Raw genomic sequence first — 17,366 nt, 5'->3', positions numbered from 1 at the left:
ATTGGTAGCTTCACCTTCAGAGGATGACAGGGCACAGATTCATTATCTTGGAACCTCATGAATAAAGGGAATGAATGAAGCCTTTCTCCTGCCCTCCCCATATGAAACGTGCCAGTGGGTAATAACAGCAGATAAGGGGAAGCGTCTCTTTCTGGAAGCATCCTAGCTAAGAATGCTTTGAAAGGGCATCGGAAGAACAGTGGTGTGTATCCCCTGATGCATGGCAGATCTAGACACAGTGATGCCTCCTGGTGGAAGAACTCAGCAGCCCCTCCAAGACTCCGGATCTAGAGGACAGAGAAACCAGCTGAACATACCAAGAGAGCATCATCAGCAACTTCCAGACTATGGGAAAGTCAGGGCAGATGGTCCCAGGGTCTCCAACAGACAAAGTGTAAGGAAAAGAAACAGATGGAGGGGGAACCCGTAGGTTCAAAGAGACTCAAATTTCTTTCTTTTTTTTTTTTTTTTTTTGAGACAGAGTCTCGCTCTGTCGCCCAGGCTGGAGTGCATTGGCGCCATCTTGGCTCACTGCAAGCTCCGCCTTCCGGGTTCACGCCATTCTCCTGCCTCAGCCTCCCGAGTCGCTGGGACTACAGGCGCCCACCACCACGCCCGGCTAATTGTTTTGTATTTTTAGTAAAGACGGGGTCTCACCGTGTTAGCCAGGATGGTCTCGATTTCCTGACCTTGTGATCCGCCCGCCTTGGCCTCCCAAAGTGCTGGGATTACAGGCGTGAGCCACCACACCCAGCCCCCATTTTTTTTTTTAAGAGTAAAACCAAATTCTAGTGTCTCGGGCTGTAAGGTAGAGTGATAAACTACGAAGGCACACAAGGAACTGCGACCTCAGACCAGTGGCCACTTTTAGAGGGAGGGAGAGGCTGTGGTTTTGATGGGGGCTCCTGAACGGGCTTCTGGGGAGGCTGGCAAAGTTCTGCATGGTAGTTTCAGGTCTGATTTGCCTAATAATGATTCATTAAGCTCTAATCTGTTCAGCAAGATTTTCTGTGTCTGTGTTTTAATTTATAATAAAAAACATTAAAAAAAATTCTACGTCAGATCCTGTCCCTCCTTAGCTCAAGACCTTCCGATGGTGTCCCTTTCACTGAGAGGAAGGACCAGAGTCCCGCCGGGGCCTGCAGAGTCAGGGCCTGTTAATGGCTGGTCATCTCAGACTTGCCCTCTACTGCAGCCTTCGGTCTTTCCACGTGCTGTCCTTTCTGTCCAGATTGCCCTTCCCCCAGAGGTCTCCCTGGCTAATGCCCTTACCTCCTTCAGGCCTTTTTCTTTTCTTTTCTTTTCTTTTCTTTTTTTTTTTTTTTTTTTTTTTTTTAAGACAGAGTCTCACTGTCACCCAGGCTGGAGTGCTGTGGCATGGTCTCTGCTCATTGCAACCTCCACTTCCCAGGTTCAAGCAATTCTCCTGCCTCAGCCTCCTGAGTAGCTAGGATTACAGGTGCCCGCCACCACATGCCTGGCTAATTTTTTGTATTTTTAGTAGAGACGAGGTTTCACCATGTTGGCCAGGTTGGTCTCGAACTCCTGACCTCAGGTGATCCGCCCGCCTCAGCCTCCCAAAGTGCTGGGATTACAAGCGTGAGCCACCGTGCCCGGCCCTTTAGGCCCTTTTCAATGTCACCTTTCTGGTGATGTTTTCCTTGAGCATCTGTTAAAAACTGCACCCCCAAAGACATCCCGTCCCTGCTCTACTTTTCTCCTAGTGTATTTTGCATGGAACGTGTTACGTATCGATTCACTTACTCCCTGTGGGTTTTTCTGGCTCCCTCTTTGGGATGGCAGGGGTTTTTGTCTGCTGTATCCCTGCTGCCTACCACAGTGCCTGGCACAGGGCAGTAAGTAGGGATCAAATAAATGAGCTGCAGGTGGGGGTGGCCTCTGGCACTGTTCTGTCTGGTATGATTCTGGCCAGTGGACCTGCCCAGTTATCACAGCTTAGATGCCACTGCCTGGAGAGGGCAGCTCTCCTTACAGAGTGGGCCTGGGTGACACTCATCCCTGCCCAGCCCAGGTGTGCCACAAGTGATAAGGACAGCCATTGAACACAAGGACAGGAACCCACAGGCTCCATAACTCTGTGCCCACATCCAAGGGGGTGGCAGGGGCTTAATGCTACATCCTAAAGTGCCCATGGAGTCCACGGAGCCCAGGGGCTTTGGGGCCTTGTTGTGTGTGCGTGGGATGAGAATTTTCTAATAGAAAGATTGTTCCCCCGCCAGGCGGGGTGACTCACACCTGTAATCACAGCACTTTGGGAGGCCGAGGCGGGCAGATCACTTGAGGTCAGGAGTTCAAGACCAGCCTGGCCAACATGGTGAAACCCCGTCTCTACAAAAAAATAAAAAAATTAGCCACGCATGATGACAGGTGCCTGTAATCCCAGCCGCTCAGGAGGCTGAGGCAGGAGAATGGCGTGAACCCGGGAGGCGGAGGTTGCAGTGAGCTGAGATTGTGACACTGCACTCCGGCCTGGACAACAGAGCAAGACTCCATCTCAAAAAAAAAAAAAAAAAGATTGTTCCCCATGCCCAACTGACTAGTATTTTATGGTATCCCCCAAAGAGCACCTAAATTCCAGGGGCACACATTGGAGGGAGAACAATTAGTTGAAATTTCCTTCCGAACCTTCCGAGGTGCCTCACCACCAGGCCCCACCCCACCTCTCCCATTCAGCCCCTGTGCCCAAGCCCTGGCTCATGCCTGCCTGTTGCCTGCTCATGGCTGTGCGCAGCCCGCTGCCATGCTGCCTTGGAAAGCCCTCTCTTCTCTCCATCTAGCCAAGCTGACTCCCTCAGCTCTTTTCTTTCCCCTGTGTCACTGAAGCCCTGCTTGGCGCCAGGCCCTAGAGCTATGGAGAGGAAGGAAGCCTTTGTGGAGCTCCCAGTCTTGGGAGGGATAGGGGCAGGCAAGTTAACTTCTGGTTATCATAGCTAAGGTATCCAGGGGCAGTAAGTAGGGGCCAGGGCAAACAGTTTATGCTTATTAATTCACGTCATCCTCTCAAGAATCCTGGGAGGCAGTTATTATGATTCTCTCCATTCCTCAGGTAAGCAGAGGCATAGAGTCCAAGGTCACAAAACTAGTCACTGGTGAAGCTGGGCTTTGAACCCACCACGAGCTAAAACAGACAGAAGCATCTGTTGGAGTCCAGGGGGAGGGATGACTGGACTTGCCCCAGGGAGTCAGGGGAGGCTTTGGGAAGGAGGGGACAGCTGCTTCCCAACTGGACGGCAGGGGAAGGGACCGGTGGCTCTAGGCTGAGAGGACAGCAGGGCAGCAGCCCCGCAGCGGGGACACCAGCAGAGGGACCCCTCTTCCAGGGGACTGGGCTGGACTGGGGGTGTCGGGAGAAGCTGCTGGATCGACAGAGCCAGGGACCCCTCACTGAGAAGCCCATGTTCACTTCTGTGGGCAGTGGAGCCGTGGAATGGTTCTGCTCCTGGGAGTGACATGGTCAGGTCTGCGTGGCTGCTCCCTGGGAGGCTGCAGTGAGGAGGGCTGCAGTGAAAGGACCTTTCTCTTCCTTGGGCCTCCACTCACTCTGGCATCTCAGGCAATGACTAGCTCTTTTTGAGACTCAGTTTCTTCCTCTATAAAATGGAGGCAGAAATGCCACCAGCCTCCTAGGGCTGCTAGAGGCTTGAACGACTATTGCAGGGAACCGTGCCCCACAGAGCCAGGTGCTGGGAAGGGCAGCCACAGTCATCCTCCCTGGGAAGGGCATCTGGTAGGCTGGGCCCTCTTCTTGGAACGTGGCCCACTTTCCTTGAGTGACCCCTCCAGGCCCTGGGGTCTGATACTCACCACAACCTCCAGGTCAGAGTTCAAGTGCCGCTGGGTGTCAGACATCTGCACCAAGATCTCCCCTGGAGGTATGGAGGGAGCTGTGGCTTCGGTGTGGCGGAGTCTGCCCCACCCACCCACCACCCTCTTCCGCTGAAAGCCAACAGAGGGCCTGCCCGAGGCTGGATTTTGGGACCAAAGTCCAGGACTTCCCATATGATTCTCTGGGAGCCAGGCCATGTGTGTCCCAGCCTGGGAGCAGCCTGGCAGGGAGTGGTGGCGGGGAGCCTGGGTCCCAGAACAAGAGTCTGGCTCTGGGCCCTGGGCTGAAAGGCCTGTGTCAAGGATGCGGGACATCCTGGAAGGGCAAGGGTGCAAAAGGAGGGCCCGAGAATGGGGTCTGCTGTGGAGGGGGAGCCTCACCCAGAATCTGTGAGGTGGGGCTCTGCAGGGCACGCTCCCCAATCTTCTGGATGGCACTGAAGTAGACCTCGGCCGCCTCGGACAGAGCTGTGGACCAGAAGGGACAGGTCCGGTCCAGCCCTGCCTCTGCCCCACTCTTCTGGAGGCTCTTTTCATCTGGAGGGGACTGTGTCTGTCCTGGGTGGGGTGTGGGCATCTGTGTGTGCCCCTGAGGAGGGTGTGACCAGTTGAGCTGTGAAGCTCAGGTGCAGGGGCATAAGGTGAGGGCTGGGGGCAGGCAGGTGGCGTGGAGAGCATCTAAGAAGCAGGGGGATGGGTGGCCCTGAGATTCAGGGTTGATCAGCGCTTGTGGGTAGGGGGATGCTACTGGCAGGTATGAGCAGCCACAGTGGACGGGTACGAGGGTTTGCATGGGGACTGAGTGAATGTCAAGGCCAGCTGCAGGGTGTGTGGGTGGTGGTCGGTTGGAGTGAGGAAGCCAGCTGCTGTGTGAGCCTGGGTGCAGAGGTGGGACTGGGTATAGGGGTGGGTTCAGCAGGTGGCACTGAGGTGACGCCTAGAAACGTATGCACTGTCAGGGTTTGCACTGGGGCTGTGTGGGCCTGCAGGGCCTGGTACTGCATCATGGGAGTGTCTGGAGGCACCTGAAGGAGGGGGCAATGAGGGGTGCTGGGTGTGGACTGGGGCGTGTGGGCACAGGAGAGTGGGGGTGCCTAAGGCCTCTCTGGCTGCAGAGGTGTGAGGGTGAGGGTGGTGGGTAGGAGGGTGTAGGGCTGAGGATGAACAGGTGTGGGGTGCAGAGAATCTGGGAGGGGCCTGGGTGGGTGGGGACAGCAGAGGCCCAGGGCTGGTGCTCAGTGGCCCGGGCAGGCACTCACCGTGGAAGGCACGCAGGTAGTTGTTGCCCAGGTACACCAGGTTCTCCAGGGCGGGGTTAAACTGCTCCATGATGCTCTGGACCCCAGGGCCAGGGGAGGAAAAATGTGTGGAGACGGGGGAGCGAGAAGGAACGATGGATAGAGTCAAGTCACCGGGCGTCAGGGACAGGGCACCCCCAGCCCAGTGAGAAGCCCCAGACTTTGGGGAGCCCACCTACACACCTAGGCTCACCCAGAATCCTGGCTCTTGGCTGCAGGGACCTCAGAGCCCATCTTTTGGGGTCCTGTTCCAAGCTATGGTCCCCTCACAGCCAGCTCCCGCTCACACCTGCTCTGGCGGGACCAAGGTGCCTCCTGAGATGGTGCACCTGGAAGGTTCTCCTCCTCCCGCTGGGCTGAAGCTGGCCCACCCGCTGTGGTCCCCACTGGGCACAGCTCAGCCCTGCCCTGTGTCCAGGCCTTGCTGGACTATACACCTGGGGCTGCCAACAGTCGCCCCCGGGGCAAGGGCAGCTCTTGCCCTCCTCCAAGAACAGCCCCCCGTGGGCAAGGCTGTGGCTGGATTAGTGTGGGCCTCCCCAGGCTGGGGCCAGGCAGAGAGCTCCCTGGATGGTGGAGACGGGCCTGGACTGAGGCTTGGACTTGGACTTGGGTCTCAGTTCAAATCCCAGCAGCACCTCTTCCTCCCTCCATGACCTTGAATGAGCTGTTTAACCTCTTTGGTCTCAGTTTTCTCATCTATCAAACAGGGTGGTCATTTTCGACTTCACAGGTGGGTGATGTGAGGCTTACAGGTGAAAGGGTCCTGCACACAGGAGGTGCTTAATAAATGTCTGTGGCAGCTGCAACAACCCCCTGGGGGTGAAGTAGGAAGTCTGAGTGAGGGGCTCAGACATGAGAGAGAGAGAGAGAGAGGGTCTTTATTCCCAGGCCGGGCAGCCAGGCCCTTCTCATCCAGACTCTCAACGGTCCCCACCCTGGGCCCTGGGCCCCCTCCTGCCTTGTCCAGCATCTGGGAGTTGGGGGTTCCTGCTGTATGGCTGAGTGCTCTCGGGGATCCTTACCCCCCTACCCACCCCTGGCTCAGCCTGGCTCCAGGCTTCCCTTTCCAGGACATCTGCAGCCCCGGCTGGCCCTCTCCTCCAGAGCGGGCCTGACTTCTGTGCCCTGGGAGGAGGGGCGCAGGCCCTGGCTTGGCCACCCACGTGCTCACCTTGTAGATGGCCATGGTGGACCTGTAGAACTGGTCCATCTCGGGGGCCATGGAGTGGCTGTCCTGGGTCTGAGCAGGAGGTGGGAGCTGGTGGCGATGGCACAGCCGGGAGCAGTGGTAGGTAGTCCCTCAGGTGCCCACGGCTCGGCTGGCAGCGAGGAAGCCACGGAGAGGGACCTGGAGATGGAGGCCTGCCTCAGAGGAGTGGCAGCTTAATTATTCACTAGCTCGGGATGTCAGAATGTGATCTGGGGCGTAACCAGATCCAGCAGGGAAGGCATCCTGTGACGGGCAGGCTCGTGTGACCTGCCCTTCAATTATTCACCCCTTGGAGCTGTGGGCTGATACAAGTGCCCATGTGGATGAGCCCCCTCCTGGGTCACCCCCTCCTCAAGGACCCTGACCCTGGGGGGCCCCGCCCTCCCACCTGCCTATACCAGGCATTGCCCACTTTACTGGGTGGGCGCTGCCCGATGCCCTCCCCCAAGACTCTCTCTGCCAGACCCAGCAGCAGCAGCCCCTGGAGGGGAATGCAGCTTTACTTCTCACTGTCCTCAGGCCTGCAGCTCACAGTGGTGCCACACCCTCTGAGCGTGGCTCCCACAGCCGCTCTGGCCCGCCCAGCTCCTCCACCTGCCGGAGCAGGAGCAGCACAAACGCTGGAGTTGCCCAGCCCCGGGCAGACCTTGGCCCTGCACACGCGCTGCCTGTCCATGCGGAGTCCCCGGCCTCTCTGGGTGACAAATGGGGCTCTCCCTGGTCCTCCAAGATGAAGTTGAGGATTGTGGCCCTCCTTGGGCCTGCCCGGTGTATGTGGGCCTGGCAGCTGCCTCTGCATACCCTAAGGGCCGGTTTAGGGGAGGCCTAAAGGAAAGAGGAGGTGTCCCTGCCCAGGAATCCTGGAAAACAGAGTGTCCGGGTACAAAAGAAAAGGCCAGTCAAGGCCAAGGGTCAAGGCTGAGAGGAGCTGGGGGTCAGGGGAGCAGGGGGAACTCACACCACTGCACACACAACACAGATGAACTTGAATCCAAATGGTTTATTTCACAGTTTTGGCTCTTAAGCCACTTCTACTGGGAAGAAGAAACTCCCAGGAGTGACCTTTGAGAGCTGGGAGTTCTCGGGGTGGGGCAGTGTGAGGGGCTGGGCCAGTGCGAGGGGCAAAGTCGAACAGGCATCCCACTCCTGCGGCCTGGGCTTTCCCAGCTGATGGGGTGGGGGACACCCCGTTTCTCTAGTCCCAGGCCCAGGGAACGGAACAGAGGGCAGAGGGAGTGGGCTGCACCCACCAGGAAGCCTGGGAGTGCCCTTGCTGGGGGCTGGGGCAGAGGCAGCCCCGCAGGCCCTCAGGGAGGCTGGGGCTGGGGGCAGGGGTACGGTTGTGCCCGGGTACCCTTAATGTTTGAGCTGATGGGGAGTCAGTTGTCCCTGACAGTCAGGGAAAGGGGCCAAAGGGGGCTCTAGACTTTCCCAGCCTGGAATGACGGAAAGTGCTGGAAGGCGGGGTTAGTGGGAGAGAGGCCTTCAGAACCAGCCTCGGGCAGGCAGCTTGGCACTCTCCCAGGCCTGGTCTACGGACTCAGAGGTGCCTGGGCCCAGATCTGCCCGGGAGGGCAGTGGCTGGGCCTGGCCTGGCAGGGGCTGAATGGACGAGGTCAGCTGGGGCTGGTGAGAGGCCGGGGACCCTCAGGGTGAGAGCAGCAGCTGGATGAGTTTCTGGAACTCCTCGCGGTGCTCATAGATGTAGACCTCAGTCTCCCAGAGGGCGTTGACCAGCACTGTGTCACTGACCTCATCCAGCATGATGTCCGTCCCCAGCTGGGGGTTCAATCTGTTCGGGCCAGGGAGGAGGGGGTCACCCTAGGATGCTCAGGCTGGGCAGGGGACGCCAGCTAGGACCAGGGTGGGCTTGGGGAACAGAGCAGACCCTTGGGGAAGGGAAAGTCCACACTAGGGCTGGGACGCGAAGTCAGTGAGTCTGACCAGGCCAGGGCACCGGGCCAAGGGCTGGGGCGGCTGAGCCCTCACCTGAAGTACTGGATGCCAACCATCTCGCACCACGCCCGCGCCCGGTCCACAGCCCGCCCGTCTGGATCCGTGCACTGGTGAGAAGCAGTCTTGGTGGGCGCCGGGCCCACACCCCGCCCGGCCTGCACCCCGCCCGGCCCTGCCCTGTACTCTCGGAGCCCCGGCCTGGGGAGCCTCAGGCTCTTTCGAGTCAGGCTGAGCCACACAGCAGCAGAGTGGCTCGGGCAAAACCCCTTCCTGGGACTGCAGGGACTGTCCCAGCTGTGCAATCAGAGGGGCAGAGGTCTCAGCAGTGCCCTTTCAGGGATGGTGACTTGGGGAAAGGGTAGCGGCTGAGTGGACAGGCCTCCATGTCCCCTCTCCCTGAAGTTTTCTTTTTTTTTTTTTGAGACAAGGTCTCCTTCTGTCACCCAGGCTGGAGTGCAGTGGCATGATCACAGCTCACTGCAGCCTCTGCCTCTTGGGCTTAAGCAATCCTCCCACCTCAGCCTCCTGAGTAGCTGGGACCACAGGCACACACCACCATGTCCGGCTAAGTTTTTAATTTTTTTGTAGAGACGAAGTCTCATTATATTGCTCAGGCTGGTCTTAAACTGCTGGGCTCAAGTGGTCCGCCTGCCTTGGCCTCCCAAAGTGCTGGAATTAGAGGGTGAGCGCCCAGCCCGCTCTGGGGCCTTTGTCCATTCTGGGCTTCTACACTGCGCTATGTTTGCAGAAAGGGATCCACAGCTAAAAAGGGTTTGAAAACCCCCCTGCTGGTGGTCACTGAGGGTCCCTGACCCGCACTGAGACTCTGAATTGTGGACTCTTTCTCCCTCCAGCTGGCTAAAGGCGATGGACAGAGCCCTGCTGTCTCCTCCGACACCAAAGGCCCCACAGGATGAGGGGAAGCCATCGACCTGGGCTGCAGACCCTGAGGGAAGTGGCCTGGGGGAGGGGTCCACACTCACACAGTCCACCACCATCTTGCCCAGTTCCTTGGCCCCAAAAACAGTCTTGGCCAGTTCCCAGGGGTTGCTGGGACGGAAGACATCTACACAGGTCACAGGCACCTGTGGGGACCTCCCTGTCCCCAGGGAGACAACGATGGAGAGTTTCTTCACCTTGTTGGCCTGACCCTGTTGGGAACAGGACAGGGGCAGTCAGAAGGGACCTTCCACAGGTAGGGGGCACGAAGGGGAGCGTCAAGGGGAGGCCCAAAACTGGGCTCTGGGGCACATGAGAACAGGGCAAGAGGTCTCTGGTGGCAAGAGCACGCCTGGCATGATTTCCAGCCAGCCTCTTGCACGTGACCCAAGAAGGGCTGGTGCAGGCATCACATGCCATCTGCTCAGGACAGCACCTGTGTACCAACAGGACCACACATACACCAGCTACAAGAAGGATCCTGCCCACCCCATCTGATGCTGGCCCAAGTCAAGTCGTGGCCAAGGGCGGAAAGGCAGAGGCTGTTCCTTGGTGTTGGTGATTTGCCAGGTATTTGCATCATTACTTCATTTAATCTCCAGCCAGTCTGTGGAGAGGGCACTGATCACCCAGTTTGCAAATCAGGGCTCTCAGCGAAGCTCAGGCCGGGAAGCAGCTGCCGGGGCCATGTGGTAGGGAAGTAGGGGCTAAGGCTTGAACCCGAGCCCTGGGTGCTGCCTCTCTTTGTTTTGTTGAGACGGAGTCTCACTCTGTCTCCCAGTCTGGAGTGCAGTGGCACGATCTTGGCTCACTGCAAGCTCCGCCTCCCGGGTTCACACCATTCTCCTGCCTCAGCGTCCCGAGTAGCTAGGACTACAGGCTCTTGCCACTATGCCTGCCCAGCTAATTTTTTTGCATTTTTAGTAGAGACAGGGTTTCACCGTGTTAGCCAGGATGGTCTTGATCTCCTGACCTCGAGATCCACTCGCCTCAGCCTCCCAGAGTGCTGGGATTACAGGCGTGAGCCACCGCGCCTGGCCGCTGCCTCTCTTGTTTGTTTCCGAACAAGCTCTGCTGCCGATTTGCTGGATGATCTTGGGTGATGCCTCCCACTCTGGGTCCCAGGCTCCCCACCCGCATGCAATAGGAGAGTTAGACTGGCTAGTGTCTGACAGTCTCTGCCGCCTGCAGGAAGCCCGCCCTGCCTGATCTGGCCCCTAGAGGGCGCTTCTCTGTCTGCCCAGAGCCTCTGCTGCGCTGCCCAGGATGCCCTGGGGCTTTGGGAAACCACAGCAGCAAGGATGCAGCTCAGGCTCCGGGCGCTGCTGTGAACATTTCACAGACAACAGCATGCCAAGGCCTCGCAGCCTCCCCAGGCAGGTGCTATGATGGCCCCATTCAGTAGCTGCAGTGAGCACGGGCAGAACCGGGACCCCCAGAGGCGCTCTGGCTCCAGGGTCCGAGCTCAGCCACTGCGCTCGCCCACCCCGGTCACCCACCGCCCGCCGCGCCACAGGGCCTCCCCTAGCATGCTGGGTCCTGCCAGCCTCTGCTGTACCTCCACAGAGGGAGGGCTGCTGCTCTTCCTCCAGATCATTGATTCTGCACTGCTCTGTCCCCAAAGGCCTCAGGATGGGTCCCGTGTTCCGTGGAGCCCTTTCCGGGCCCCCAGGCCTTTTAGCAGAGGCATCACAGTCCTCCACCACAGCACTGGCAACCCGTGGGGGCAGGCATTCCTGTTGGACTGTCTATCCACAGAGGTGAGCTCAAGGGCAAGCATGTGTCCTGTCCCCAGGCTGGCTCGAGTGGCACGTTCATGGTATGCATGCCGCCCTCCCCACTCATGCACACTTAGAGCACAGTGGTCCTCAGACCCCCCTGAGCACAGTGCTTCAGGCAGACCCCACCCATGGAACAGGTTCCGGTGAGATCAATTTGCCCTGCGTGCACATATGAATGAGTGCGTGTGTAAAAGCTACCTGCTGTCCTGGGGGTCGGTCCCTAGCACGGTTTGCCGAAACAGGATTGGCTCCAGGGAGCGGTGGGTCCAGGCCCTCTGGCCTGTGGCACTCACCTTGCGGATCAGGTCCTGATTGTACTCATGGATCTCGGTCATGGCATCCAGCGTGGGGTTGTTGGCCAGCAGCCCGCCGTCCAGGAAGCGCCCATTGGGTCGGAAGTAAGTAGGAGCTGCCCCGCTGCTTCGGGCTGCCCGCCACACCAGCTGGTCTAGGGGAGGGGAAGGAGGGCGGCCCAGTGGCATAAGGGACTGGTATAAAACCCAGGCACTCCAGATCTCAGGGTGTGTGTGTCGGGGGCTGGGGGTGCGGGAAGAGGGGACGCTGGGAACTCTTCAGAAGCAGGACCCATGAGGCCACACTGTCTGGCTAGTTCGTCCTGGTGGAAGGCAGGTACAGCTGAAGACTTTCCAGGGACTTTTCTAACCTGCCAGGGGCCCGACAGCTCCCCCGCAATCCCTGTCCTCAGCCAATACAGACCAGTGCAGTGGGTGGGCTGGTGGCACGGTGAGGGTGCCCGATGGCAAGTGCACGACTCCCACCCACCACCCCGCAGCCTCTCGGGCCAGTCGCTTCCCATGGATGCATCAAACATGGTTTAAACCTGAGGGCTGAGCTGGAGGCCTGAGGTTAACATTCTGGTTGAAACGAGGCTCCCGGACAGTTTCTGGAGCATCGTAGTTCCGGAAGAGGTGGAGTTCAGCCGGCTGCCGGTCAGACAGTGTCCCTGTCAGCATCACCCTGGAGAGAAATGAGGCAGGAGGACCGCTGAGCCACCCACCCATCCACCTTTCCCCTTCCCCACCATTCATGCCCCAGGAACTTGGGTAGCAGAGTGCCCACTCCAATCTCTGTTCGAGATAGGTGGGCTTCTCCCACCATCTCCCCCAAAACAGGCTCTCTCCGGCAGTGCTGGAGGAGTGTCAGATTGGTCCAACCTTGGGAGCACAATTCGGCAAAAGTTGGTTTTTTTGAAAGGCTGATCCAATGGAAAAACCTGTGGCAAGACTGATAAAACATGTCTGTTATCTGTTATCAAAACCAGGAAAAAGGGGGCTGCATCAACAGACACTGCAGATATTAGAAAAAGAAGAATCGGTTGGGCATGGTGGCTCATACCTGTAATCCCAGCAATTTGGGAGGCCGAGGCAGGTGGATCACCTGAGGTCAGGAGTTCGAGACCAGCCTGGCCAACATGGTGAAACCCTGTCTCTACTAGTAATACAAAAATTAGGCATGGTGGCACATGCCTGTAATCCCAGCTACTTGGGAGGCTGAAGCAGAAGAATTGCTTGAACCCAGGAGGCGGAGGTTGCAGTGAGCTGAGATCACGCCATTGCACTCCAGCCCGGGCGACAAGAGTGAAACTCTGTCTCAAAAAAAAAGAATATTTTGAACAACTCTATGCCAGTAAGCTTAAAGATTTAGGTGAAATGGACACATTCCTAGAAAAGCCTCACTTAACCAAAACTAACTCAAAAAGGTATTTAGAAACCCCGAGTGGTCAGTCTCACAACCACTAAAGAAATTAATTCCATCATCAAAAATCCTCCCACCAAGCAAACTCCAGGCCCAGAAGAATTTACTATCAAGTTCTACCATAAATTCAAAATAAAGTCACTATTACACTAACTCTTCCAAAAAAAATAGAAAGAGGAAACATTTCCTCAAAACCCAAAATAGGAAAAAACGGGTCAAGCTCACCCACGAGCATGGACACAAAAATCTTAAACAAAATATGATCAAACTGAACCCATCAGAATTCTCTCTGGAGAAGGCACCAGTAATAGAGAGTAGGCATCAAACAGGTATTTGCACACCCGACGTTCACAGCAGTGTTATTTACAATAGCCAAAAGGTGGCAACCAAAATATCCATCAGTGGATGAATGGAGAAGCAAAACGTGGTGGATACAGACAATGGAGTTTTTCAGCCTTAAAAAGGAAGGAAATTCTGACACACGCTACAATATGGATGCCACGTGAAATAAGCCAGTCATAGCTGGGCATGGTGGCTCACGCCTGTAATCCCAGCACTTTGGGAGTCCGAGGTGGGTGGATCACGAGGTTAGGGGTTCGAGACTGGCCTGGCCAACATGGTGAAACCCTGTCTCTACTAAAATACAAAAAATTAGCCAGGCATGGTGGCGTGTGCCTGTAATCCCAGCTACTTGGGAGGCTGAGGCAGGAGAATAACTTGAACCCGGGAAGCAGAAATTGCAGTGAGCTGAGATCACACCACTGCACTCCAGCCTGGGCGATAGAGCGAGACTCCATCTCAAAAAAAAAAAAAAGAAAGAAATAAGCCAGTCACAAAAAGACAAATACTGTATGATTCCACTTACATAAGGTACTGTCAAAGATAAAATTGCAACAAATTTAAAGATGTTAATTGGCTTTTACTGATGAACTGAGAGTCAGGCAGGCCACAAAACCAGAATAGGTTCAAAGAACTCTGGCCTGCAACGTGGTCAGGCAGTGTTGATGGGCTGAAAACCAAAGTGAGGTGTGGAGCTTAATTGGTTTGCCTTGTTTGAATCAGGTGGCCATCTAGGATTGATTAAAGCTCAGCTGTTGTAGCTAACCAGAACTCAGCTGTTTGTTACATGGGTAAATGCCTAAGCTAACTAGGTTCACTTGGCATGAGTGACTCCATATTGGTTTGGTCTGTTGGGCCTGGTACAGAATCCTGGTCCAAATCAATTATCCCCTACAAATTTTACTTAACAGTACCTGGAGTAGTTAAACTCATAGGAAGAAAAAGTAAAATGGTGGTTACTATTTTGAGCATTTCTGAATGATCTTTTCATATTTTGAAAATGAGTCCTTTGATGGATGTATGGATTTGAAATCTTTTCTCCCACTCTGTGGCTTTTTACTCCCTTTATGGTGTTTTTGTTTTATTTATTTATTTATTTGGATGGACCCATGTTCTTAATGGAGTAGAATTTATAAATATTTTTTCTTTTTATAGTTTGTGGTTTTTTTTTTTTTTTTTTTTTCTTAAGACAGGGTCTCACTCTATTGCCCAGGCTGGAGTGCAGTGATGGGATCACAGCCCACTGCAGCCTCAGCCTCCAGGCCTCAAGTGATCCTCCCACCTCCGCATCTCAATTAGCTGGGACTACAGCCGTAGTGCCACCATGCCCAGCTAATTGTTAGTTTTAAATTTTTTGTAGAGATGAGGGTCTCACTATGTTGCCCAGGCTGGTCTTGACCTCCTGGCCTCAAGTGATCCTCCTGCCTCAGCCTCCCAAAGAGCTGGGATTATAGGCTTGAGCCACCATGCCTGGCGTATTCCTATTTTTGAGAAGAGGTAGAAACTTCAGGGTCCATGCTTGTATCCACTTCTCTCTACTGCCCCCAGGAATAGCCATGATGTTTTTGAAGAAGGCCAAGGTGGAGGATCTGCCGCCCAGACACCAGGACTCACCACACAGCGGTGGTTTTTTATGCTCTGTGGTCCGGGCACAGGGACAGCTTTCCAACCAGTGGAACAAAACACAGCCTGGAGCAGATCCAAGCACAGAGGGATGCTTGACCCACTGCTGAGGAAGCGGAGAGAAGGACAGACTTCACAGATGGGGCTGGGAAAATTGGCCAATTACATGGAAAACATTAAATTGGATCTTGGACTTCACCCTCATACAAAAATCAATTCCAGGTTGATAAAAGACCTCAATGTAAAAGGCAGATCTAGAGAGCTTTCCAACTTAACACAGGAGAATCGTGTGCTGCTTGGGGGCAGCAAAGGGGTTTATGAATGAGACATAAAAAGCACAAACTAGGCTGGGCATGGTGGCTGACGCCTGTAATGGGAGGCCAAGGTGGGAGGATTGCCTGAGCTCAGGAGTTCAAGACTAGCCTGGGCAACATGGTGAAACCCCATCTCTACAAAAGATACATGTGTTGGCACATGCTAGTAGTCCCAGCCACTCAGGAGGCTGAGATGGGAGGACTGCTTGAACCCAGGAGGTCGAGGCTGTAGTTCACGGCAATATACTCCAGCCTAGGCCCCACAGCAAGACCCTGTTTCAAAAAAAAAGAAAGAAAGGAAAAAATCACAAACTACAAGAAAAATATTTATAAATATTATCTACCCCATTAAGAACATGGGCCCACCAAAACCAAACAAAACAAAAAACAAAAACCCAAAAACACTTCACAGAGCAAAAAGACAAGCCACAGAGTGGGAAAAAAGAGTTAAGGTCCCTGGCCTTGAACCCCAGAGAAGACCACAGAGGGGATGCCGGGCCCCTAAGACTGGAGGAGACTCGCTTTCAAAATATGAAAAAATCACTCAGAAATGCTCAAAACACTCCTCTTGGAACACACCATTCATCCGGCCCCGAATGGGATGCATTGCTTAGTCCTAGGATTTGGGCCTCCCAAACAAATGTTTCCTGGAAATGTGACTTTCTCCTTTAGTCTGACTTAAATTAGTTCAAGTCTCGTAGGCCTTAAATTAAAGGCAAGACTGAAGCCCTCTGATTATAACCTAGTAGTCCGATCCTGGGAGCAAGTGCTGTCTGAAATGTGAGAAAATGTTTAGCCGTGTCATTTGAAAGGCTGGTAGGTTCCTTTTGCCTGGGCAGCAAAAACCCAGCCTCTGCCCAGGTGGACTCAGAGAAGGGTGGCCCAGGCTCTCTCCAGGTAAGCCCCAGACCCCTGGCCAGGCCACACCCTTCCTGCGCTCAGCAGGTGTCTGCATGCCCAAGTGAGAGCCACACCCCAGCCCTCTGCCTCCCTGGGAAGGGGGTTCCCTCTGCTCCCCTCAAGTGTGGGGCACTCTTCACCTGTTCTCCAGAAGCTGCTCTTCTCCCTCCCTCAGCAGGACAGGGAGCCCTCTGTCCCCAGGGAACAGCCACAGTGGGCACAGCTGCGGCCACCGCCCCAGTGAGCCAGGGCTTACTTGGGTTTCTTGACGTCTGTCATCTTGGTGTGCTCCCCAAACTCCCGCTTCAGGAACTCCTCCAGGGGCCCTGACTCATAGGGCCTGGAGCCCCGGAACACCTCATCCTTCATGCGAAAGTACACGCCGCGCATGTAGGCCATGGACTTACCTAGGAACAAGGGGGTTGGAGGTGGGGAGATGCAACGGCCACACACAGGGCTCCCGTAGAACAGCCTGCAGAGGGCCTGAGCGCAGGAGGTGGCAGGAGGAAGCGGGTTTACCGAGGCCTAAGCAAACCCACATTCTGGGCCCTTCCTTTGCAACCTCCCAGACAGACAGACAGAGAGAAACCCCCTTCCGGTTGGACATGGTGGCTCATGCCTGTAATCCCAGCACTTTGGGAGGCTGAGGCAGGTGGATCACTTGAGGTCAGGAGTTTGAGACCAGCCTGCCCAACATGGTGAAACCCCGTCTCTACTAAAAATACAAAAATTGGCCAGGTGTGGTGGCGGGCGCCTGTAATCCCAGCTACTCGGGAGGCTGACAGGCAGGAGAATCGCTTGAACCCAGGAGTGGAGGTTGCAGTGAGCTGAGATGCACCACTGCACTCTAACCTGGGCAACAGAGAGACTCAAAAACCACTGAAGCCCCCCTTCAGGAGCCCCAAGGCTCTGCACCTCATCTTGTATTCATGATTTTGTATTATTTTCCTTAAAGAAGAGCCCCTCAAGAGTAAAAGCTTATAAAAGCTAGACCCACCTTGTTTGTCACAGAAAACAAGGAACAGCCCTGTCCTTTGAGCCTTCAGAACAGACAGGGCCAAGGGGCTGGCTGCACCTCCAGGAAGGAGAAGCTGCTCCACCTCCCCCGTGAAGCAGTGAGTTCCCCAGGGCCAGGGATGTAAAAGCAGAGGGTAGCTGAAAGGAGGCCATCTGCCCAACTGGCGGATCAGCCAGGAGACCTCTCAAATCCCCTCCGTGGCCTCTGGGAGTCTCAAGACCCCGGATGGGGAAGAAATGGTCCCTGAAGAAGGACGTGACCCTTTTGGAGAAGAAACTGGGACTCTGCCCACTCTGCCTGCTCAGACCTCGTGCCCGCCCTTGGACCCTATGGAAGACCAGAGAGGGGATGCTGGGACCCTGAGGCCAGGGGAGAGAGCTGGGTGCACTGCTGGAGACCCAGTCCTGACTGACCAATTCACTG

General features: G+C 55.6%; 2 protein-coding genes across 12 annotated transcripts in view; both read right to left on the bottom strand.

Moving 5' to 3' along the window:
* The window catches only part of BAIAP2L2 (BAR/IMD domain containing adaptor protein 2 like 2), a 32,112-nt gene extending 25,530 nt beyond the window's left edge, over positions 1 to 6,582 (bottom strand). Inside the window, exons 1-4 of one of the 2 annotated variants that reach the window (XM_030815571.1) lie at positions 6,319 to 6,582; positions 5,106 to 5,181; positions 4,228 to 4,314; positions 3,826 to 3,887 (exon numbers count right to left, since the gene is read on the bottom strand). In XM_030815571.1, the coding sequence (XP_030671431.1) occupies positions 3,826 to 3,887; positions 4,228 to 4,314; positions 5,106 to 5,181; positions 6,319 to 6,369 (276 nt within the window). In that variant the 5' untranslated portion in view covers positions 6,370 to 6,582. The remainder of the gene's footprint in view (positions 1 to 3,825; positions 3,888 to 4,227; positions 4,315 to 5,105; positions 5,182 to 6,318) is intronic. The other variant, XM_030815570.1, reaches the window with a different exon arrangement.
* Positions 6,583 to 7,337: 755 nt separating this feature from the next.
* The window catches only part of PLA2G6 (phospholipase A2 group VI), a 69,457-nt gene continuing 59,428 nt past the window's right edge, over positions 7,338 to 17,366 (bottom strand). For all 10 annotated transcript variants that reach the window (XM_030815564.1, XM_030815568.1, XM_030815567.1 and 7 more), the window contains 6 exons: positions 16,182 to 16,332; positions 11,875 to 12,011; positions 11,327 to 11,481; positions 9,297 to 9,464; positions 8,347 to 8,420; positions 7,338 to 8,149 (listed from right to left, as the gene is read on the bottom strand). In XM_030815564.1, coding sequence (XP_030671424.1) covers positions 8,005 to 8,149; positions 8,347 to 8,420; positions 9,297 to 9,464; positions 11,327 to 11,481; positions 11,875 to 12,011; positions 16,182 to 16,332 — 830 coding nt within the window. In that variant the 3' untranslated portion in view covers positions 7,338 to 8,004. The remainder of the gene's footprint in view (positions 8,150 to 8,346; positions 8,421 to 9,296; positions 9,465 to 11,326; positions 11,482 to 11,874; positions 12,012 to 16,181; positions 16,333 to 17,366) is intronic.

Source organism: Nomascus leucogenys, chromosome 7b (genome assembly GCF_006542625.1).
Source record: "Nomascus leucogenys isolate Asia chromosome 7b, Asia_NLE_v1, whole genome shotgun sequence".
Classification (NCBI taxonomy): Eukaryota; Metazoa; Chordata; class Mammalia; order Primates; family Hylobatidae; genus Nomascus; species Nomascus leucogenys.
The sequence above is the reverse complement of the archived record's forward strand: the minus strand, read 5'-3'. Positions and strand labels throughout refer to the sequence as shown.